This window comes from Falco peregrinus, chromosome 13, assembly GCF_023634155.1.
Source record: "Falco peregrinus isolate bFalPer1 chromosome 13, bFalPer1.pri, whole genome shotgun sequence".
In the NCBI taxonomy this organism is placed as follows: Eukaryota; Metazoa; Chordata; class Aves; order Falconiformes; family Falconidae; genus Falco; species Falco peregrinus.
The window spans coordinates 3,138,191-3,162,468 of NC_073733.1; the positions used below are offsets into that span (position 1 = coordinate 3,138,191).

Consider the following 24,278-nt stretch of genomic DNA (forward strand, 5'->3'; position numbering starts at 1 on the left):
CTTTAGCTAACCATAACCTAGTGCTTGAATTTATGACTCTGATGTGTTTCACTCAAGAAAAATACTAATTCTACTGTCTGAACAGTTACCGGTTAACTACATATGCAACTCTGCTTGAAGACCACGCGATTTCAAACTACATTTTAAAAGTATAGAACTGGGATAGTAATACATAAAGGATCTGTGAGAAAGGAAGCACTAGAACTAGCAGCAAGGTGGAGTTGCCTGCATGATCAGCCCTTCATTTGAATGCAAATGTAATTTTGGGGCAGGCAGTTATCTGTGACATCAGGCAGGACCTTAGTAAACTGTTACCACCAGCACCTGGTAAAACCATTGTTAATCATGTGTAGTAAAGGGACATCAGGGCTAGCATGAGTCATTTATAGAGCCAGTCAGGGCTAGAAAAGAGAGAGAAAGAAAGAGGAGGGGAAGAGAGATCAAACAAACACTGTGAAGAGCAGGATGTCCCAGCAAGACAAAGCCAGGCTGTGAGCATCATGTATGTGAGTTATCTTTTGGATAAAGAAAGCAGCATGTATCCAGGATCTGCAAGGTGCAGCAGCAACAACCTGCCAGTGCAAAACTTTGTGTCTACTCCACCCTATTCAGATTACATGGGATATCATCATGTGCCAACTCTGGACACCCATGGACAGCCTGCGGGAACCTGGGGATCTCACTATGGCCCACAGCGGGAGGACTGGAACGCTTACGGCCCAGGACCTTCCAGCACAGTTGCTGCTGCACAGATCAATGGCTCGTCTCCTGGACAGGTCTCCTACAGTTCTGCTGATTATAGCTCCCTCCATCCCGCTGGATCCGGGGGATTACCTCCTGTAGATACCATTAATGCACAGCAAATCTCTCCCAACAGCCAAAGGCACAGCTCTTATGAATGGATGAGGAAAACGGTGCAATCCACTTCTACAGGTAGGAGGGCACTGAGGTTTTATGCTGAGAAGAGATTTTGCTTTTTTTGCATTGTTGGGGGGGTTTTACCAGGTTCTTTGCTTAGAGGAAAGCATGCAGTTTAACAAAGAAAGATCCCAATTGTTCTGAAGGATTCTCTTGCTAGCAGTTAAATATTGGTTTGATTATTGGATGCTGGTTTTGATCAGCTATGTCTTATACTTCTTTCTTGACCTCTAATGCTGAGGCAAATGAAAAGCAGTGTCCTTTGACAGTGAAGTACTTTCTTTTCTGTTATGTTAAAAAAATTTGTGATGTCAGAGTTGCTTTTAATAGAAGTCCTATAGATTGGATTTAGGCGGCAAGTCTGCAGAAATTATGATGAAAGTATTGTATCGCCACCACCTATACTTTGCTTGTTTTCCTCAAGTTTTAGAGTACATATGAAAAGTTCAAGTATAGTATATATAGCAGGGACTTGGAAATAAGGCTTTGTTTTAGAAACAACCTCTCTAAACCTCAGAACACTGAAATGAAATGAGATCTGCATGATCAAACAATGAGTCAATGCTTTAAAAACAGGAATGATAAGGAAAGGCTTGCTTCACTTTGTAGTAGTATCTCTCAGAATACACAGGAATACAAAGTTCCACGGTAACACCATCAGTTAATACAGCAACAGGTCAGTCTGATGCATAATAGTTGATGAGTACAAAACAATTCTTCAGTCGTATTTAACCAGTAAAAATAAGTCACGAAGCATGAGGAAAAGGTTCTTTTTGATTGTTATGAGAAAAAATATAAATATTGAGCATCCCTAGAACAAAAATCTGTACCTTTTATGAATAGAAAAGAAGTTAAGAAACAAGGGGAGGAGGAGAAGAAAAAGAGGGGAAAGCACCTGAAAAGAACTGAGGCCTAATCCACTATATAAAAGCATTTGATTCTCTGAGGTGCTGAGCAGCTTTGACATGCACTGAGATCAGTAGAAATTAAGGATGCTCAATACCTCCCCTAAAGAGATGCTCACAGTATTTCAATGTTGCATCCCAGGAAGACTCCTTTCCTTTCAGCCCTTCCTCCCAGCCCAGCTCTGTTCCACACATGCCTGTAAATAATAGTTTTCAAAGCAAGTACTGAATCAATCTCTGATGGAAAAGTAATTACTTAAAACATAGTTTAGGAAAGTGAAAGCAGCTATATAGAAAAATTGTCTGTATTAAAATAATGCACCTAATTTATATGGACAGACCAAGTCATCCTCACTCCTGCTAAACACAACATTAATTCATAGAGAGTCCATAGAATTCAATAGGACAATCAGAGTAGATTGACGCTGGGTGAATAAGATTTTTTTTTTTAGGCAAGGGGGGGTGTGTGTGTGGTGCGGGGGGGGGGGGGAGGCGGCGGGGAAAGTAGTTCATGTTTTTAAAATAATATTTGTTCTTCACTGAATACCATCCAAGAAAAAAAAAACCAAAGAGGAGAGTCTTGAAAAAACCCACAGCTTACTTTTGAGTAGTCCTTACAAGGGCAATGAAAGTGCTCACAAACTATATGATTTACAGATGGCAGAATACTTGCTCAAAAAAACACTACTTCTCTCTTCTTTACCTACCTGCCTTTAGCTCCTGTGGATTTAAATTGCAGTCTCTCTGAGAGAAAGACCTGATCTGATGGGTCTCGGCTGTTCCTTTTATAGTGGGGACAGTGAGAGACACATACATAGTAAACAATACCACATTCTAACTGCCTGCTTAAGAAGCACGCTTAGGGCTTTCTAACTTACCAAATGTCAAGCCTGCAAGGGTCAGAGCACTCATAGGAGGTGCTGGGAGCCTCTCCATTCTGGAATGGTGCAACAAGGTACAGAGCACCTTCATCTCAAGAAGAATTGAAGAAATCAGCATGTCTTAGGAGCCTATCTTCCCAAATACCCATAGGCCAGCATAAGGCCCTCTGAAGTTATGGGGAGCCTAGCCATTCACTTAACAGGTTACTGGGTTGCGCTTTAGGGAAAAATCCAAATAAATAATTTTCCTGCTCCTTCTTCCCCTCCTATGTTTGTTTGGGTTTTTTGGGGTTTTTTTTTGCTAGGCCAGGAACGCTCAATGCCAATAGATCTGCTTCATTGGACTTGGTTCCTTTTTCTTCTTTCATCTTTTTCTCTGTTTAAAAGCAAGGGCACTTTTGTTTTTCCCCACTTTCCTAAAATTAAAATAACTTTAAAAAATTTGCCCTAACAGCACTGTCAGATCTAGCAACACACTTAAGTGAGTTTGGTTCTGAGCATGGAAGTGTTGCAGGTGGCTTCAAATGCATGACTAGGATAACTGCAAGTACCAACACTGTTTGCTGGGTCATGATCAAAATCCTCAGCATTCTCTTAGATGGAATCCATTGCTTTTTACATCCTTAAAGCTGTATGCATACGTTCAGCATTACCCTTCTTGTCTCTTTGCAAAACCTTTACAAATTTCAGTAGATATTTTGTACAGGCAAGAGTAATCTAATCACACTTATTAGTTTTCCTTATTCCCCGTGAAATAGATATGAGCCACTATTCTTTAAGATGGAAAACCTCAGAAAAAAGATGGAAAAAAATCGGAACAGAAATCAGACAAATCAATTTTATTATTTGTTCATTACTCATTGCAAAATACTAGTTATCAATCATAATATTATTTACTATGGAAACATTAAGGCAAGTGATTTTTGCAAGCTATTCTTGAAAGTATGTAAGAAATGTTCTTGTAACCGTATAGCTCTAAGATCAGGATTCTTTCCTAAGGTTTACTTACATTGAGTAGTCTGACTTGTAACAGCTACAGAAACAAGGCCCAGAATCAATGACATTTCCATCTCCAGAGATTTCATGGTTAGCTTTTCTTATTGGTGCTTTGTGGCCTCATGACCTGACAGATGACAAACAAACCACCTTATTGAAATTTCTGCCACTGCGTCATGCCCTACAGGTCTTTTAATACTGTTATCTGCACAACTAACCTGGAACAAAAGAAGAAATTATGTCAAGTGTTACTCTGTAACTTTAAAAACAACATCCAATATAAAATCACGTCTTCAGCTGGTGTTGTGAAGTTTATGAGGTTATGCTACTTGAAACCACCAGAAGATCTCAGTATTTAATGCAAGACTATCATCCTGGTTTAGTGTTACAGGAATGTACTTCCCACAGAAGACTCACTGAAGCTTTCATCCATCATCCTCTCTCTGGCTGAAGGTCTCTCCCTGCAGTTTTGGAACTGGAGGAATTGGGACTTGATCCTAAATGCCGTGCACATAGAATCCAAGCCTAGTCACTGCATTCTTGGGGGCGTTCAGGATACAGGAGAAAGCAAACATGTTTAGACTTAGAACACTTGAAGGAGGAAACACTAAGTATTTTCAACCAAGAATACCAATAGAAAAAACTCCTTCTCTAACCCTTGTACTGGTCCTGTTCCCTCTTCTAAACCCCCACTTTGAAAGGGCAAGCACAGCCAAAACAACTAGCAATTGTAATGGAACAATGCCACAAAAACTACAGTTTTGAGGCAGCCATTCCACACACACACAAAGCATAATTACAGGCAAATTCTTTGATGAAAAGTAGAATATAACCACTTTAGAACAAGTTACAAACCTTCTCCTGATTATTTCAATATTTTTATGGAGGTATGCAATCACTCACACAGGAGCAGACTTTACTTTTTGCCTTCATGAAGATGTTTTGCCAACATTCACCTGTGGTAAAACTGTGCCCAAAACAATGAGTTTGAACAGTTAACTACCAGGCAGTTCCAGCAGCAATGAGAATCTGCTCGCAAAGTTGAAAATACATCTTAAGATCTGCACTTACGTTACATAAAAAAGGGAGAGAACAAGTTTTGAACGAGAGGTAAACTAATTATAAGCAGAGACTCTTTCTGTAAATGACAACTCTCCTATTCTTGTTCAATAAAAATTTACTCTGAATACATAAAGACAGTTTTTCTGATCATGATGATAGGTGCTGATATCATCATTAACAAATGCACTATAAATGTGTAACATCCAGTCTTTGAAGGAAAGCAGTTATATTCCTTCAAATCTAGGGAAGAGAAACAAGCCTCTTAATAAGCCATTCCTGCAGAATGCTGAATGCCTAAAGAACGTACAATACTTGGAAAAAAAAAAAATCAGTTAATCACTTGCTTTTTAGTTTATATAGTAATTGGCAATGGGATTTCCCCGGATCTTGCCATTTAGAAACCCACCTACATTTCCTGCAGGTTGGGTTCGTCTGCCAAACAAAATCCACACAGGGCAGCTTGTCCAATCGTTGTTTAAAGGTGATAAAAATTACTCTGCTTTGTATTCAATTACTTCTGTATGATGAAGTTGAATAGAAAAGTTTACATTAGCAAAGTGAAGGACAGAATTTGGCCAATGAGCTTTATTATAATAAAAATAATGCAGAAAATAGCAGAAAGATACTCACAATTGAAAATACTAGCATTTTAAATAGAAGTCAACAGAAGGGAACAATCTTCAAGTCTGTTGAAAAGTTCCAGTTTTATGACCCTATTCTGTTCTTTTCCACGAGTCATCTGAATGTGTATAACAAGAACAAATGATCAAGACCCAGCAGAAAATATAAACACAGGATTTCACCACGTTTCACAAACCTTTATACATCCAGCTTTGCAATAATGAATAGCCCTCCTCATCACACCACGACTCTGGCAGGGATATTATTACTGTGACTATACAGGATTGGATCCATGTAACATTTTATAATACAATGGCAGTGTGTGGTTTGTTTGGTTTTTTGGTGTTTGGTTTTTTTTTTAATTTAGCTTCACAGAACATCATGTGCAGCACAATGTTGATCTTCAAGACTTATTTAAAATTACTTTTGCTTCAGAAATTCAATTAAGTCAGTGAAATTACACTAGGGAGAATTTGTCCCTCTCTTTTTCTACACTTTGAAAGTGCATAAATATTTAGAGATAGTGCCAAAGAAAAAACCCTCCAGGGCCTGATCTCTGACAGTCCATATCTTTATAAACTCTAAAATTAACACTAATCTCTTAATATTAAGCTAACATAAAGATGCAAATTTGAACTGAGCATTTCTTCAGGCCAGAAAGCCATTTTAAACTTCGAGCTGACTCAAGCTGATCTCCAGTTATCAAGTACAGACATTAACTTCCTCTGAGACAATGTTAAACCATGGAATCCAGATTACAATGCTTTGTAAGTAATCCGACAGTAATCCAACACTGTTCTCTATTATGACAGCTTCTGTCTAAATTAGGTAGCTTCTCGATTTTACGGATAATGCCAGTTTCAGTAGATGAAGAATATTCCTGAAAAGTTAAGACAGGAGGCACTGAAAAAGGGGCCAGGGCTAGTTCTAATGCTAATTTTGCTTTGTAAACTAGTTGTGAGGTCCGATGGTGGGGTTTTTTTTTTTTTGCTTTCCTGGCCTACATTGTCTGAGGTTTTGAGGCCTATCTGTCATATTGAGGCAACAGACCCTTTTAACACTTCACTTTGCTTTGATATGCAGTCTTGTCTCTTCCTTCTCCCTCTTTTCTTCAGGAGTTATATTGCCGGAAAGGGTGATGATTTTCACAGCAAATAAAGAGGCCTTCTCCTAGCTTTATTGTCTTCAGAAGAAATGCTCTGTGAATTTTATGACCAATGGGAAAGCTGTTCCCTTCCCCCAACTCAAAACTTGGCCAGTCACAAAAAATTGCTAGAGTGGGAGTGATGGAACAGGATTGTTAAACTATAGCTCATGCAAAGTTTTCCAAGTCTGAAATGTCTTATTTCTTGTTACTCCAAAGGCAGTCTTCAATAGGCACTATTTGCAAAATAGATTTTTGACAAAACTTGCTGTTCTTAAGGAGCTCATTAAACCCAGGAAATCCACTCCCTGAACACAAAGGCAGTCATACTGCAAAGGTAGTTGCTTCAAAGCTCTTTTGTTTCATTTTTCTTCCACCCAACTACAAATAGGCTCTCCAACCACTTACAATTCCATAATATAACTGTCCACGACAGAACACATTTCCAATAAAATTGACACTATATTGCTGATTAAAATTATAATCTGTCACTAACAAAAGATTAATTAAGATTGTAGAAAGTTAAATGTTGGTAATTTCACTCACCTAAGTGAGTAAAATATGTAGGGTTCGACTGAAGAATTGGATTAAAATATTAACGAGTGCTTCATTAAATTCTGCCATTATCTCCTAAAGAAGTCTGAGAAGTGAAGAGCATCCTTCTGCAGTCTCTGGGGTGAATCCATTAGTCCTACTGCCACTTTCACTCAGGTAATACTTCTCCTTGCAATAGAATGCATCACTGTAAATAAAACCAGTAGAAGGTCTGCAAGATTTGGCTCAGCATGCAGTAGAGTGAATCTATTCCATCTAACAGATGGAATCTAGAGGCTAAAGTCTCAAACTTTAGCAATAAGTTTTGCTGCTGCTGTTTGTTAACTTTAGCAAATAAAAGTGTACTTTGCCTTTGAAAGGAAATGCCATATGCAGACTAATTCCAAGCCAGCATCCAACAAAGGCATTAGGAAGACTCTCACTGACATCAACTAGCGTCTAGGAGAAGGCCTAAGACTAAGTCATGACTCTGCCAGAACTACAAGTATCCTCTCAGAAGACCCTGGCAGATCTCAGCTCTCATTGTCTGTTGGTTCTCACAGAGGGTATTACTCTACACAAAAATATCAAATTATTAAAGGCAAGATTTATGTGACAATTCATAAGAGAATTTTTCTCAGATCACTGTTCACTTTTAGGAAAGAAATGTTCTCCTGCTTTTCTACTTTTTAAATTATTCTCTTAACTTACTTTAAAGAAAGAAATCAGATGTGAAAGCTCCCAATCTTCCTTCAAAAAGAAGCCAGATAGTATCATTCCTACTAAAAATAAACTGAAAGCTACTCATATATAGAGAAAAGATTTTATGGAAGAAAATTCTGGTTTCCACATACATTTAATTTCTTCTTGAGTTTAAAAAGCAAAAACCCCAGCACTCTCCTACTCAGATAATAAGTGTTTAAGCACTTAAAACCAGAAACAGGAAGGTTTATCTTGACGTTTACTGCCCTGTTTTGGCAATAGAAAATTGTCTATGGCTTCTGAATGAGAATAGAGTCCAAGATAAGATCACCTTGTTGCTCTTTTGAGTGCTCCATCTTAACAACACAAAGAAGACTAAGAAGACATTTTAAAGATTTTATCCCATAGAATGACCCCAAATTCTCATTTAAAAGAAAGAAAAACCTAACCAAGCCACCAGCTAGAGAGATCAAAAGTTAAAAAATATCAAATGAGGCATTAAAGCACCACAGGTGACCATATGTTAAACAAACAATTTACACTTTGAATGAATGAAAACAAATGCCCTAGTATTTATGTGGACTGAACTGAATAACTGCTGTTCTTTGGAGACTCTAAGATTCTTACCATAATGTTGTAAAATTAACAGCACTTTTCACTTGATTATCAGTGTAAAAATAATTGGGCTAATTCAGCTTTCACTACAGTTTCACAATGATAAAAATGCTACTGAAATGAGCATGTCCTATGTACCTACCCCAGCCAAGCCCAGCACAGCCCAACATTCACAGGAAAGCTAACAGATTTGAGTCAAAGTGGGTTTGGCTGCATGGATTGAACAGGAATTGCACAAGGAACAAACACAAGCATGCACATACCCATCTTCCCTATTGAAATGTTCTAAGTAAACAGGCTGATGGCCTCAAGACAGTTAGAAAATGCCCTTAGCATTGTAAACACACTATTAATGCATAGTGCTTTCCCAGGGTTGAACACCATGGAGCACTGAAGCTGAAAGATCAAATTCTGATGTAAACCTTGTTCTACAAGCCTGGGAACGGTCCTAGAGAAACTCTGTCACGTAGGGCAAACCAGTTACTATCCACAACCAAAGATGTAACAGTACTTGTTTACAGCATTGCACTGACCAGGCCTTCCAGCACTAAACAACTCTGTACCTAGGATCTATACAAACAGCACAAAAAGGATCAGAGCCTGAAGAACATTCTAAAGCAAACCAAAAATTCTTAAAAGTAGCAAAGTACTGACTGTCAAAGGCTGGAAGAAAAAAAGGCGATACGGCTGTCAAACCATTACCATATAGTGCGTACAGCAAGTGGAAGGCTATTAAAACAGAGACATCACATCTCCCTCCACAGATGGGGGAAAAAATATTAACCCGTGAAACCTAATAATGAATTAAGAGACTAATTACTTCAAGATTCTGCTATAGTTCCGTACCCTGAATTCTGATCTTTGGGTACTACTTAAACTTCAAAAACAAAGGGAGCTGGAAGGAGGGGCTGAGGAGAAATCAGGCCTTTTACACCACTGATACATGAAACCTCCCGCTATTCTCTCCTGCAAGGGGGAAGCTGCTTGCTGTGGGGTGGTATGCTGTGGTGATCTACTCTGAGACAAATTTTACCAACTCAGTGCCTGAAAATCTGCTTCAGTCCTCTCCATTCAAAATTAACTGCTGTTATGAAGTTGTCAAACTCTTCAAAGAGTTAGGCATCAACACAATCTTCTCAGGAAAAGATCTGTGAGCAAACATGAGCTGTTCTATGAAGCTTAGCTACATCTGCAGCAACAGCAGACTGTTACAGGCAGCAAGTCACAATATGGCTCGAGTTTTATGCATTATCTGAGAGAACCTGAATCTAAGGGGGCTGTTCTACTATAGTGACTGCTAAGGACACGAAGATTCACAGCTTATAGTACCACAGTGGAACACACTGGGAAAAAAACCAACTAAGGATACATTCCCTGTCCTAGGAAACTTACAGTCTAAATATATACAACTGAAGAAATGTCCATATAAATATAGACAGACATGGAAGCACACACAAAAAAATAAGACTGTGGTTAGCAAACATGTTAACAGTGGTCTCAACATAAAAATGATCCAATCTTTCAAAAATGTAGGAAGACCTTAGGCTAGGGCTCAGGGCCTTGGTTTTAAGCAGATATTGATCTCCAATATATTGATTGCCTAACATGAACATTAACAGAGGAAAGGTGGGTGAGAAAGGAAGCATCAGCAGCCTTTATCATTCTCAATTCTCTTTTACTGCTGCCAACACATTCTGTCCTCAAAAATGATCCTGTATGGAATCCATTAAATTTCAGCTCCTTACATCTGCGTTCACTGGCTCATGTAATTTGCCATTACCTTTTAACGATCTGGATACGGCTGAGCCATGTCTGCTTCAGTCAGCTGTACCCACAGCTGAAAGGATGCATCAGTACTGCTTGCAAAAGAACAGATGCTCTAGTTCTATCGTTGTTCAATGTCCTTTGTAAAGTATTATTGCTTTCTTTTTCTCTTTTTTATTAACTGTCATCTGAGAATCCACATTACTATTCCCTGTGCTATTGTCAAGTCATGGATAGACTGCCAGACTTGAAGGAAAAACACAACCTCCAAACTGCAGTAACAATCACAACATTGTATTAATTTTTCTAGCAACAAGAAGTGAGGAACCTTGAAAGCTCTCAGTGTTTTCTATGCAGTACGATATCCTCCACAATTTCCCTCTGAAGCAGGTAGTAGTGCATCAGCTTTAGGGACAGAGGAACAAGAGCAATTCAGCTCCAGGCAGGAAGATTGCATCAGAGTTGAGAACACAACCCAGGTTTTCTGGCTCCTTGTTCTTAACAAGAACACCTTCCTTTTCCCAAATGATAACACAAGGGTGATAAAAAATAATGAGAAGTGGTTTATCTTTTAAGGAGCAAACCCAAAATCTGATGGTATGAACCTCTTGTGTTGTAAATTAAGACTGAGTCAAGGGAGTTAACTCTGGGTAAGTGCATAGAGAATCAGGCCTAAAATACCCACAAACTTATTTTCAAATGTAAAGCCAGATATTTTGTGTTACTAAAGTTAAAAAAATTCTAGCTTGAAGCAATGTGTTCTTCTTTCAAAACAGGTAAAACAAGAACAAGAGAGAAGTACCGAGTGGTTTACACAGATCATCAGAGATTAGAATTAGAGAAGGAATTTCATTACAACAGATACATTACAATCAGGAGGAAGTCTGAACTTGCTGCAAACCTAAGACTTTCCGAGAGACAGGTAGAGTATGGATCACCCATTCAGGATTGCCTTTGAATTTATTATTGCTGATGAGGAGATAACCATACTGGTTAAGAACACAGAAATGCTACTGCCTCTAATAACCAAACAATGCAACTGGGTTCCCTTTGCAGCGTAGGAACTCAAACTATCCACTGAATGGCCTGACAGCCTTCTTTGCGTTCACTTCTAGATATCCCATCAGCATTACTTCAGCTGTGCAACAACACACCAATGTTGAAAAATCAAACACCAGTCTTACTTACAGTCCTGTTCTGAGAAACAAGAGTTTAAAAATATCAACAAAATCCTGCCCAGATTTCTCTCCATTTTACTTGGGTAGTGGTAGCAGGGAGAAGCTTTTGCCAAAATTTCTGAAGTGGAAGTTCTGGTTTGCTGAAGTCAATGGGAATTCTATAACAAATTTCAACAAGGTCAGTCTTAGCAGAGAATGAAAGTGATGAGCTCAAGTATTTTCAGGACACCTGAAGGTATTTGTTTCTTTGGCTGCCTTTTACCTCTTGTTAAAGATTTCCTACATACTTCTTACTCCTTTCTCCTGCTCTTATTTCCCCCCACCCTCTACAAATTCCACTTCTGTTTCCACAACGTAAACCAAAACACAATCGTTTCTGCTCAGAAGGTATATACAATTTGCTCTGGAACCACTCTGTCCCACGTTCTTCAGTTCCTCAGTCATGTAATTGCAACACCTGTGCCACCCCCTACACCAAAGCAAAGCAGGTACGTGGCCTCTGGCTCTCAAGCACTTCAGCCGGGTCATGCAAACCAAGACAGGATGCCAAGCCAGACCTCCCACAAAGACATTCATAACATGGGCTGGGCATATGTTCCGTCCCATTTTACTTGGGAGTTTCTTCATGCAGTATTCTGAAGCAAGCAGCAAAACAGAAAATTAAAAAATTTACTGAACGATTTCCCTGAATAGATTTCAGGAGACAATGCGTTCATTTGCTGCCTTTTCCATTTGCAAACCATCACAGCACTGTTTTCTCAGTCAGTTATGATACAGTATCATTCATTGAAGATTATGCCTGATTCACCATCAGGTTATGGGCTTACTGAGCAGGGATAGTTCTGCTGTTAATCTGATAGATTCACTGTTCATCCAATTTGAACTTGTCTTACACAGCACACACTGGAAGAGCTTATAGAAACGGAGAAGCAAATACCCATTTTGCAAATATTTCTCAATCTGCTGTTGAATGCAAGTCACTTGAAAATTAGAATTATTTCAACTGTATATAAAAAAATACACTATGTGCCTTTTTGCTGGCTCTTAAAAGCTTAATAACTTAATTATGCAAAAATTAAAAATTATGACTCTTCTTCTGTAAACAACCAACAACCTTTACTTGCAGCTTCCTGTTCAGTGATAAAACCCAGTAAACCTTTTTGTTAGTATATCTGAATTGGTGATACAAAGCAAGACAGAATAAATTTCTTTGACATATATTGGGGAAACATGGCAAGAATTTACTGCTCTTCATCATCAATATATGTCATAAAGAAAATTAATTCTAGTGCATAAAGCCTCCATCTCTGAAGACACTTTTGAAAATGTAAGATTAAGAAAGAAATACCTGATCTATACTTCCACTACTACCCTTTCATACAAATTAAATAACCCCATTGAATAAATACATCTGAACACACACTGTTCTATCCCAAGTTCCACTGCATTCAGCCTAAAACGTGAAATGATTTACTGGAAAAGCTTTTTTCCTAGCTATGCCAAAATCCCATCCAGGACACTGGAAGGAATATCTGAAGACAACAGGACAAAGAAAAATGGTTTAAACAAGGAAGGAAAGATGTAAGATCTAATGAAGAAAAAGAAAAGCAAAACAAAGCACTGCTAATATAGGAAGGATACAGAAATAAAGAAGTTGACAAGGACAAGAAAGAAGAGAGAAAATTAGACTTCAGGGGAACAGTTACTCGCACAACAACTGAACAGTGGGGAAAAATATTTAAAGGCAGTCAACAGGGGAAGAACAAGTCAGACAGATGCAATTGACCACATTAGCTTTTAGTATAACATTACAGTTCTTTATTTGCTTGTAGTTATTTGATAATTGGCATATGACCTTGAATTGCGTACTAAAATTCTCTCTGGATCACTGCTGCAAATCTGCACCCCCAGTTTAATAACAAACCAGAACTAAAAACTAAATTCAAAGGCAGATAAGAACACCAAAGCCAGAGGGTAATTCTGAAACAGATGTTAGTTTGGTTTTTAGTGTTTCATCTTTTTATTCATTTTGGCAAATGCACGGGTGAAACTAGATTACCTCAGCACAACTAGAATGCAAGCGATAGGAGAGTATTTGAGACCGGTTTAATGGAACATATAATTTGGTACTGAAACGATATTCCACCAACTGGCAACAAAATGAACTGTCAAGTGTCTCAGGGACTTAAGAGACTGAGTTCAAATTTCCACAAGCTTTGCGCGTATCAGAATTCTTCAGTTGTAAAATGGGAATAATAATGCCTCAAGGATAAGTACACAGAGACAGTCACATAGACTCCTTGAGATGTTTTGTAGGAATTCACCAGTGGTTTTCTTTTAAAACACAACCTAGTAGCCACAGATGTTATCACCTCTTACTGTTTTACCTCCTTTCTGATCATCATCCTCTTTCCTTTTCTACCTCCTAGCAAAGGATAACCAAACAAATCAGTTTTTCTCAGCAAACCACTGATTTTTCTTTGGGTTATAATAGAAAATGGTGACAAAAATGTTTCCTTTGCCATATGAACACCAACAAGAAAACACAACGTATCTGAATAAGGTAGCTTAATTATTACACTGACTAGATATAATACAGAGACACTTCCAAGGATAAATAGCTGGTATGCACTGCCTTAAATCCAACAATGGGGATTGACGTCCAAAGACATTTCAGGTGCCACAGAACATTCACCCTTTCACACCTCAACAGGTTGTGCTGTATTTTCAATTGACCATTACTCATCAACTTCATGTCCTCACTGGTTCCATCCTAATTAAAAACCATATACTCTTCAATAGTTGCTTCATTTCTTCTCAAAGATGACTGCACATTTGTGACAGAGCAATGACTATGGTGTAAAGCAGTGGACTGTGTGGGAGGCAACAGCAGATTCTGGCTCCATCTATGAATGCACTTAAAGGCACATAGCTATTAAGGCACTGCTTATACAATACCTTGAAGTAATGTTGTGTACCAAGAGTAGTGCACTGGTGAAATTCTGCACCAGTGTATTTCCACTGGCATACACATTGAAGCTAACCAATTAATGTGCAGCATCCGAACAGGAAAGCTTTTGTGCCTCAGTGTATAGGCCAGTAACAGGTTTTGACTTGCTCTGACTAGGGCATATAGTTTTCAATGTAAAGATACTCTTAGATTCTTTTGGCCATCACCATGACATGAGACACTGTTCTGTTAGATTTTGTACAAAAATACAAAGCAAAGCTCATTCCATAAAGAAAGAAGTCCTAAAAAATAATAATAAAAAAATTATAAAGCCCTTTATCAAGCTATGAATAAATATTTTATTACCAGATAGGAAAGATTACCTGTATGAAAAACAAGCCAACAGCTCTGTTGCCTTAGTTTGCCATTGCCTTTCTCACTGGTCCTCATGCAGTTTTTTCACCTGTGACCCTAGACTATATACATAAAAGGACCACAATGCATTCTATTAACAACTGAAAAACAATTTCCTCTACTCTTCTGCAGGTGAAAATCTGGTTCCAGAATCGCAGAGCCAAAGAAAGAAAATTAATGAAGAAGAAAATGACTCATTTTGATGGCAGCAATCTTGGCTCTATGCAGAGTGACTCTGGCTCAGTGAGCCCAATGCCAGTTCCTGACCAACAGACTCATTCAGAAATGCCCAGTTCCTTATTCCCACCTCCACCTCCTCCACCCCCACTTCCCATGAATGGTTTGCAGCACAACGGGAACCTGCAGCAGGTAGTAGCCTCTCAGTAAGGCTGCCTGAAGAGCTACTGCGTAACGAACACTATAAACTAGCAGCAGTACATGGAGCACTACAGTATGAAAGACAGAGGACAGCTGTAGCTGTTTTGCAGGAGTCCCCAGCATGACACAGTTTTGTGCACATGAGTTTCAAGTACAGTAAACCAAGAGCCACTTGCCAGGTCTGCAGGATAGTGCAAGTTCCCAAGGGCAATGGAACTGCTGCGTGCCAGGAGTCCTAGTTGCAGGGACCCTCTGCAAGAGGATGCCATGCTGAGTCTGTGCCACAAGGGCAAGAATCCCTCCAGCCATGCGGCAGGTGGGTAGACACTGGGAGGGAGGAGAGCTGAGGACCAGATATGTCCATTTGTTTACAGTACGCTGCAGACAAAAAAAAAAAAAAAGGCACAAAGTGGGCCACAGGCAATACCACATTGCTGAGGCAGTAACGGCAGCTGTAGGCAAGTGCTCTGTCTGTCCCTCGCCCCTAGGTCAAAAGCATATTCCTTCTCCTTTGATGTTCACACAGGTTCCATGTACTAATCTCACTTTCACAGACTTTACACATCCATCTTGATAAATGAAAACCTGGCTTATAAGTTTTGACCTAATTGATAGAAAGCCTGGGTCATGATGGTTGCACTCACTACATGTTAAGGGCAAACGTCAGGGATGACCTTTGTGGGATTTTTGGGTTTTGACAGGTATGATTACCAATGCTCCATACACTGATATAAACATGCACTCTTCAATCTTACCATAAATGTTTCAAAAGCATTCTGGAATTGAGAATCTTGGCCCAAGTTCATTTTTGATACAAGAAAAGTCATGACAGACTCGTTTTGTATCCTAAAATAAAGAGCAAAGGAGGGGGGAATCCTTTTAAAAAGTGTAGGTTTTTTTAAAAAGTGACTGCATTTCATGAGACAGTATAGCTCATGGATAAAGATTAAATAATTGCATTCAACTAATTTTAAATTTGGTCCAGTTTTCAGAGCTATTGTGACACTAAAAAAATCTGAGAAGACAAATTAATGGAAGACAAAGTAAACAAACATTTCACTTAAATGTAAGCTCTCAGCATTTTTAAAGTGAGTCTCAATTCCTGAAGTGCTGATCTCTTCCATACTAAGCAGAATTTGTAGGTAATCAGTACTTAAGAATAATCTGGATACTTACTAATATGACTACCAATTGCACGTGCATAATTTTGACTGCAAAGGGAAAATTTTTAAAGCATGCAAGTGATTTGGGAATTTATACTCTCATTGTCAAAAGCAGTTTAGAAATTTAGGATGCCTATCCTCTCTAATTTTCATCAAGGTGTCCTCCTAAATCTGTCACTGTTGCAAATAAGACTTAGGAGCATTAAGTCATTTAGGCACTACATTCTTGGGTTTTTTTCCTTAATTATAACAAATAGTACTATTAGATCATCAAAATGTTGGTAATGTGAAATTACTTTGTATATAAAAACCATTAAAATAAATGACTTTTTTCATAATAATTTTTCAATGTGGTATCAGCTACTATAGCAAGTGAACATTAAGATTTTCATTGAATTATAATATCAAGTTTAAAAGCAGGGTGATGGTAAAAAAGCTTACAAAAAGTAGACGAGAATGGCAAGACCAGGATGGTTCAGGGAGCTGGCTGGTTTTACTATTTCTTAATTTTATTTATCACTTTATGGTTGTGCGGACAACACTAAATAAGAGTAAATTTCAACTTTAAATGGACATATATCTACATTGTAAAATTCCGACTTTTTTCCTTTCACAATGCTGCTCCATTCACTGGCAACAGCAGTTTGAGGCTTTGCATAGGTAATACAGATGAGATGAAGAAACTGCAATTCAAAGTTCAGCAACAGAAAGACTCCTACTGATTTCCACATATTATGAAAAGCAGAACTTGACAAACAGTACGTGGGAACAAAAGTGATTTAACTATCCATATTGATGAGCATGGCAACCAAACCAAAACACTGGTCTACTAAAAGAGATACCCATTGGCTATGCCCAAAAGAGGAATCCATTGGAAATACACAGAACAGCCATTCTGTCTATAGAGGAAAATGCTAGAGAGATTTTACATATGGCTCATACACACAGATATTTTTAAAAAGAGACTGAAAAAAGTTCAGCAAGAAAAGTATTCTCACATTGGCCAACTAAACAGAATTACGCTTGCATATTGCAGAAAAAAACAATAAAGAATTCCAGATTTAGACTTTCAAAAGGTAAGAATACAGAGGGGAAACTTTGTGTTTTGTACTGATACACAATAATTTAGGACCTAGTTCTAGCTAACCCTGGCCCCATGGTTTTGCAGGATCAGGTTCATAGCTACTTATTTTAATCACATTTCCACGACATAGTTCAATTTTGTATTAGAATTTCAAAAAGGAAAAGGAAAGAGTCCTTCAAGAAAGAACTTTAAGAAAAGAAATCTATCCGAACACAACTTCTTTCTCTTTAAAATTATTTAAACATCATTCAAAGAGTGGGATCTGGCAAAATGACCTGTTTTATCTTGTTTACATGTAGAAGAGTTATTGAGGAAGATAAGTGACCACTTTGAAGATCTGCCTCATTTCTGTTCCAGTTTGCTGAAAGCATGCTTTCTACAGGTTGCTATGTGTTTCCAATCAGAAGTTGTTAAGTACACAAAATAAGGCTGGATTTTATTTGCAGAAGCACATGTTCAAAGGTTAAAATTTATTGCTCCAAAAGCAGTATCTATAAACCAGGGCAATACCTTAGAGATTATTAACCTTCTAGTTATGTCAGTGGTTGTTTTAAGTAGTTCATTTAAAAAAAATAATAATTTACCAGTAATCTATTCAACTAAGTATTTTCAATGTGCTTTAATCCTTTAAATGGTTGCCCACCAAAAGCAAAAGAAAGCTATTTTTCTCTAAGAAGCTTGTGTAGTGTTTGCTTAGATGTGTATTGTGTATAACTAAAAATGAGACGCATAAAATTGGAGCCAAATCACCTGAAATAATTTTGGCCCAGCACTGTGAGTCATGAAATACTGGTGCCAGTCCTCAGAACAATACTTTCTTCCTGACTTTGGGTATGTCATATAACCTGTCACTTTTATCACATCTAAAAACTAGGGACACTAAAGCAGAGTTTCTGTGAAGATGGATTGGTTGTTAGCAAAGTGCCTTGAAGAAGAAAAGCATACCTTAGACTACATCACAAGAATATCTAAGCCCTTAATCCTAATTGTGATTAAAAGAATGATCAAGGTATAACCAATTTTCAGAGGAATTCATTAACCTTTAAACCCTGTTACACAGTGAGAATTGTGATCTATATGGTACAAAAAGATCAAGAAAAGCATAGCAAACAGAACTTTCTACAAAAACTTCATGCAACTAAGCAAGTTATACAATTCAAAGTGAGATTTCTAAAACAAAAAAATTCAAATACGCAGCATCTGCAATTGCTTAGGGGTTACGCAATCATTAATGTACATAAGAGACAGCATCAAGTATGTGCTAACTTCTACCCAAGGGGCAGATTTAACAATATATTCATTTTGGATGCTACCATAACAATTAAAAAGGCATACTCCACCTTTAACACCCTTATTCGGTTTGCTGGTGCAGTACCGGCTTACCCCAACCTAAGCTTTTACACCCAGAGCATACGCTGAAATGACACGTCCCTGCAAATGACTTACACAGCCAGTCACCTTTAGGAACAGCACTGGACACAGTTACTAGTTGGACACAATTTGTGCAGACCCCACTGGGTAAAGGAATAGGCACAGGTTTTATGGTGAAAATGTTTGCCAACTGTTTTCATACTCAAAGAGCACAAATACTTTCTTGTTCATTTTGCAATAAACTCTGTTCCAAAAGGTATCACAATAAATGGAGAAGCTTAATTAAGGTACACCCTGCATGTTCTTGGTCTTCTAAGCCACAATAAAATATTGTCACTCCAAGGCAGGACAGACTTTATATAGACAATCTCTCTTATTTGAGAGTATGAAAGAACAGTACATTTGTGCAACAGAAATGCCAGTATACCAGGAATATAAAACATGCCTATGGCAAGAATGGCAGACAGTGAAGGCAATCAGTTCCTTTGTTACCTCATGAAAGACAGATCACACCAAAGAACATCTCAATGACTCAGTAGTGAGCACCCAACAATCCCATCTAGCTATACTCTGGCCAGCATAAACTAGTTACAGTAAGTGGGAGCCCTACAGTACGTGATTTAGGAAGGAAACCAAAAAAATATCAATAGAGGATGTGCTGTTAATTTTCATGGTTCTGCTAAAAAGAATCGATTTAACCTGGCATTCACATGCAGGCTCCGTAACTCCTGCCATACTATGCTTGTTAAGCAGTAAAATATACTCTTATTACTGTCAGTATTGATTTTGTAGCAGATTTTAGATCATTTAGATTTCAGAACAGTAAGACCCTCCTTTAGCTCCAGATGTTTCTTTCCTGGCAAATGCAATACTGACACAGAGATCATACATGAAATACGTTGTCACTACTTATAATAAAATGCAAAATTTAACATTAAAAAATGAAAGATAAGTAATTGTTAGAAGCAGTTAGGAAAACAGCAGTGGAATAGATAGAATGGTAAATACTATCACTATGCTCCCAACAAGTCATTTTTCATCATTTTTCAAAAGGATTTTTTAACAAGCAAAATTTCAGGGCATGGTATTAAAAATGAAACCATTGAAGAAGGCTTCACAGATAACTGACATTTTTATTTCTACTATTGTTCTCTTATGAAAAACCTACATACACATTAGGGATGAGAAACCACAGTACAGAACTGAAACTTGCAATATATCCCTTTTTCTCCAGAAAAGCTCAGTTCAGCAAGTGAAAATAGTTCCGCTAGCATTGCCCATTCAGCTCTCTAGGCTGTGCCACATCTGTCAATACAGATACAATTTGGCATGTGCTTGCATTTCAGGCCCTGAAAATGGGACCTAACTAGGGTGCTGCATATTAAACCAGCCCGATTAAAAAGGGTAAATAATTTTGAGAAGCTTTGTGTTTGTAGAAGCTTCAGCAAAAGCAAGAGCAGTCTCTTTAGCTGTCTTTTAAAACCAACTGCTTTCCTTGATGACTACTCAATTTTATTTCCAACAGAACTGACCTCAGTTGACAGCATGGCACATACTAACTGAGCTTTCCTCAAGATTTATACAGATGACTATGAATTTTAGGAGGAATGGGTGTGCATGCAAAGCCCAGTCTGAATAAAGGGTCAGTAATACCTCTGAAATACCGCATTAGAACTATCAGCAATACGTAGTTCACTAACAGTGTCCTTAGCTAGCCATTCCATTGAAATTCCAAGCATGCAGTTATAAAGGTATGGGCAAGAAGCATTCCTAAGCCTGATGTTTATTCGAGTGATCATCTGGAGGCAAGAAAACAAACATCTATTCCTATCACCTTAGCCAGAATGCGACACGCTAAACCCACCTGCTTTTTTGTGCCTCAGAAACAAAATCCCAGAAAGATTTCATATAATTTTCAAACTTCAAAGACAGACAGATGTGTGTCATCTTGAGTAAATGTATGAGTAAGGGTTCCTAATAAAGTATCACAGATATAAACACCTTTAATGTAAGTTATTGCTGTACAAGACAGTTTTAATCTACCAGTAGTCCCTGAAATTGCAGTTATAATAGCTGTCATTAAAAAATTGAATTGCACGTTTGTGGTTATATTATTATTACCCAGTTTGGAAATGCTCTTTAGAACAGCACACATACCACAATATACCATCTCTACATTGCCCGTACAAACAAAACTGTAATAGTTCCAATGGTTATCACCATGCTTGTTATTATTGCTAGTTTTTCATCAACAGCGTGTTAGAAAACTAGAAAATTTTCTTCCCCAGAGATCTCAAAGTACATTTAATTCCACACACATACAATGTCATTTCAACAAACACCGAGGCAACTCCCATGGGTACTGGCTAAGTAAATTATACATAGCATTTTAACAGGTGGAGATAAAAAAATGGAATATTATAACCTTGGAGTTCAGTTACTCTGGCAATTCATCTCTCCGACATATGCCAAAGAGCACAGCATTCTTGCTGCCAATACCACACAGATCCTTCCTGTTTTGTCTTTTACCACCCACTGCAGAAAATGGTATAAATACAAACAAACCTTCGTGGATGATATTTCTAGATGTCTAAGCCTATTACCTCAGAATGGCTTTCACTTTCCCACCACTCCAGAAAGTCAGGATAGGGCCCGCTGTAACACGACAGTTCCACAAGCATTTTACACAGCACAGGCAGCCCTCCCTCTACCGCCAGCAAGTCATTGTCATCCCCTCACAGTGCAAATACAGACAAGGAAAGAGAAGTTTGCTTTTTTCTTTCTTTTAATCATTTTTTGGTTTTCTGACAGCAATGCTCACTAAAAGAGTTCCTGGAAGTACAGCGTAAGTTACTGCTGTATGCTGAAGATGCAGTGGTTCTGTGGCAATGAAGCTACTGACTCGCTTCATCTGAAGCGGTAAGGTCCTATGCATGGCCAAAAAACGATTCTTGGAAAAGCAGACTCAGATTAACAGACAATTAGCCCTCAAAAAAAACCAAATCCCAAAATTCTGGTAGCCTCAAACTACTAGACTACATGCAAAGGTACTGTTCCTTTTCAATACATCCACATGGTTCTGCTACACAAAATGGGAGGCATAAGAGTCAGGGTGCAGAAGGATCATTTGAATGTTGCCATTTTAGTTATCTTATTCTCACACTGGTGTTAAAAATCTGCAGTTCTACCCAGCAATCTTATCCTACTATGTAAATCTTTTTAAACAAAATGCCTTATTCAAAGCTTACTATTGTTAGCAGATATCAAATCAGTGTAGTGATTTGCCATCAGCGTATCTTGATCTAATTACGTTCTGGAAAGAATCGAAATAGATCTAAAGAAAATTCAGATAATGAAACAGGCAAAACAAGAAAGGGAAAGGAGGAGCATAAACAAAAGATAAAAGAAGAACAGAGAATAAAGGATAAAGCTCTGAGATACAAAAAATAGGATGAGGTGATACTGAAATTGTGGGGGGTATGTGCAGAGGCTTCCCATAAAAAAAGAGAAACACCAGGGACTGAAAATGTTACCACCATCTAATGCATTCTATGAAATTAAATGTCATTCACTGAGATATGAAAATGGTTAGGAGTAGAACTCAAACATGTCTGATCTGGAATCTATGAGCAATCAATGTTCACTTGTACTATGCCAACGGATTTCTGATATAGTCAATGGAGACAGAACTTCACCATCCTATGGCCCTGCCTATGACTGACAGCTCTGCATAACATTTAGCAATTTAACTGCACAACTGGAATTTAACTGCTGGCATAATGATCACAAATAGGCCAAAGAGTTCAAGGATACTTCCAGTATAGGAAACATTTTAATTTGGATGATGCTCAGTGGAGTTCTTTGTTCTTTCCAGTACACGACAGTACTAAGTCGTCTGTGGGCTCTCAGGAACTATATTACAATCCCTTTTCTTTCAAGATGAAGGGAACAAGAGTCTCTTCTGACTTTTTTTTTCTAATGTCTATTTTTATGAGGGTACGCCAATTACAGAGGGCCTTATTTTTTCCATGTTCTAAGTCACAATGCAACTTTCCTCAACATTCTCAGGATCTTAAGGATTAATAAAGCCTGTAAATATAGCAAAATTAATTATAAATATTTTACTCCACTTCTCAGTAAAAATTATTTCCTAAAAAAAAAACCCCAAAAAGAACAAAACCCAGAAGAGGAATATCTTTCCTGTCTTCAAGTACACACTTAGACTCATTTAGTGCTGGAATTAGAAGGGATGTGTGAATACAAGTAGTGTCAAAATACAAAGGATACTGAATGAAAAACCACACCTTTGTAAAGGGAAACAACTCATTGTAATTTGCACCTCTTTTGCAAGCATACCCCTTGACAAACAGCTCATTGCAAAGAAATCCATCCAAGAAAAAAATATATTAAATTCACTCTACAAATTGCAGCTAGACAACCATACAGAGGCAATTCTCAAGTCGTAACGTAGGGTTTAGTTCTTCCATATTAATATCAAGCTCTTAATAATGACATGTAAAACCACTTTCAGAATAATTTTTCTCAGTGGGAGCACTTATATTGACCTATAGAGTACCCATGTGTCAGGCGCTTTAGAGAAAAGCATCAAGGCAGTTCTGATCCACTAACTTGATAACCCAGATATTTCTCCCTGCTGATTCCCTTACCTAAACTGCCACCATGGAAAACAAACTCCTATACCGCAGTTTCAGAGGAGGGAACCCAGCCTTTCAGGCAGATTAAGGTTGTCTTCATTTTGAAACAGAAGCCAACAATATTACTGGGTCTAATCAAAGACTTTTTTTGCTACTTTTTACAGTCATATTCTTTGTACTTCTGGCACCATCTTCGCGAGGAAGATTTATTGTCAGCTTGTTAAAATGTATCAGCTTGCAATGGCCACCAGATGAAGGGATCTCTTTAAATCACTTTGTATGGGGAGAATGTGAACATGTGCATTATATTTAGAGCCTGGATTTCTCCCATGATAGAAAACCACTTAGAAACAGCAATAATGAGGGGGAAAATTTTGAGACAGTTATATTCAAGATATGGTGTTTAGAAGGTGCTCTGCATGCTGAGGTAATTGACTAACAATTATTCAAACTATGTCCCTTTACTGAAGAAGTAAAAATGAGATATTTTTTTTAGTATCTCAGAAATTGAGAGTAACAGATTTACTTGTTGATTGATAACACATCACAAAATGAAGTTTTCACACAAGAATACTTGGAATGCTAAACATCACTGTTACAGTTACCACTGTCCTTTCTTTAATAAAAGATCTATTTATTAAGCTACAAATATAAGCAACTGTTGCATCATCTTACAGTACTGCAATTGCTGTTGAATATCAAGGAATGGTAATAGGATAGATAAAAGTTCTCTAAAAAAGAAAGCACCAGAACCAGCAGAAAGGTGGGGTTGGTCAGCCCTTCATTTGAATGTAAATGTAATTATAAGGCAGGCAGTTAGGCTGACGTCAGACAAGATCTTGGTAAACCATTACCACCAGCACCTGGTAACACAGTTGATAATAAAAGAGGATGAAGTAGAAGATTCCAAGCAGTGGCATTATTACAGAAAACGAAACACAAT

At 37.9% G+C, this 24,278-nt stretch overlaps 1 protein-coding gene across 1 annotated transcript; it reads left to right on the forward strand.

Annotated features, from left to right (window-relative positions):
• Nucleotides 1-352: 352 nt before the first annotated feature.
• On the forward strand, nucleotides 353-15,071 carry LOC101913146 (homeobox protein CDX-1-like). The gene is made up of 3 exons (XM_005235695.2): nucleotides 353-933; nucleotides 10,919-11,064; nucleotides 14,817-15,071. The coding sequence occupies exons 1-3, from the start codon at nucleotides 501-503 to the stop codon at nucleotides 15,069-15,071; spliced, it is 834 nt and encodes a 277-aa protein (XP_005235752.2). The 5' UTR covers nucleotides 353-500.
• Nucleotides 15,072-24,278: the final 9,207 nt, after the last annotated feature.

What these genes read in the sequence shown, in the direction of transcription:
- LOC101913146 (XM_005235695.2), top strand. Translation starts at nt 501, where the DNA reads ATGTATGTGAGTTATCTTTTGGATAAAGAAAGCAGCATGTATCCAGGA. An exon ending in GGTGCAATCCACTTCTACAG is followed by an intron (nt 934 to 10,918) that starts GTAGGAGGGCAC and finishes CTTTCAAAACAG; the next exon opens with GTAAAACAAGAACAAGAGAG. An exon ending in TAAGACTTTCCGAGAGACAG is followed by an intron (nt 11,065 to 14,816) that starts GTAGAGTATGGA and finishes ACTCTTCTGCAG; the next exon opens with GTGAAAATCTGGTTCCAGAA.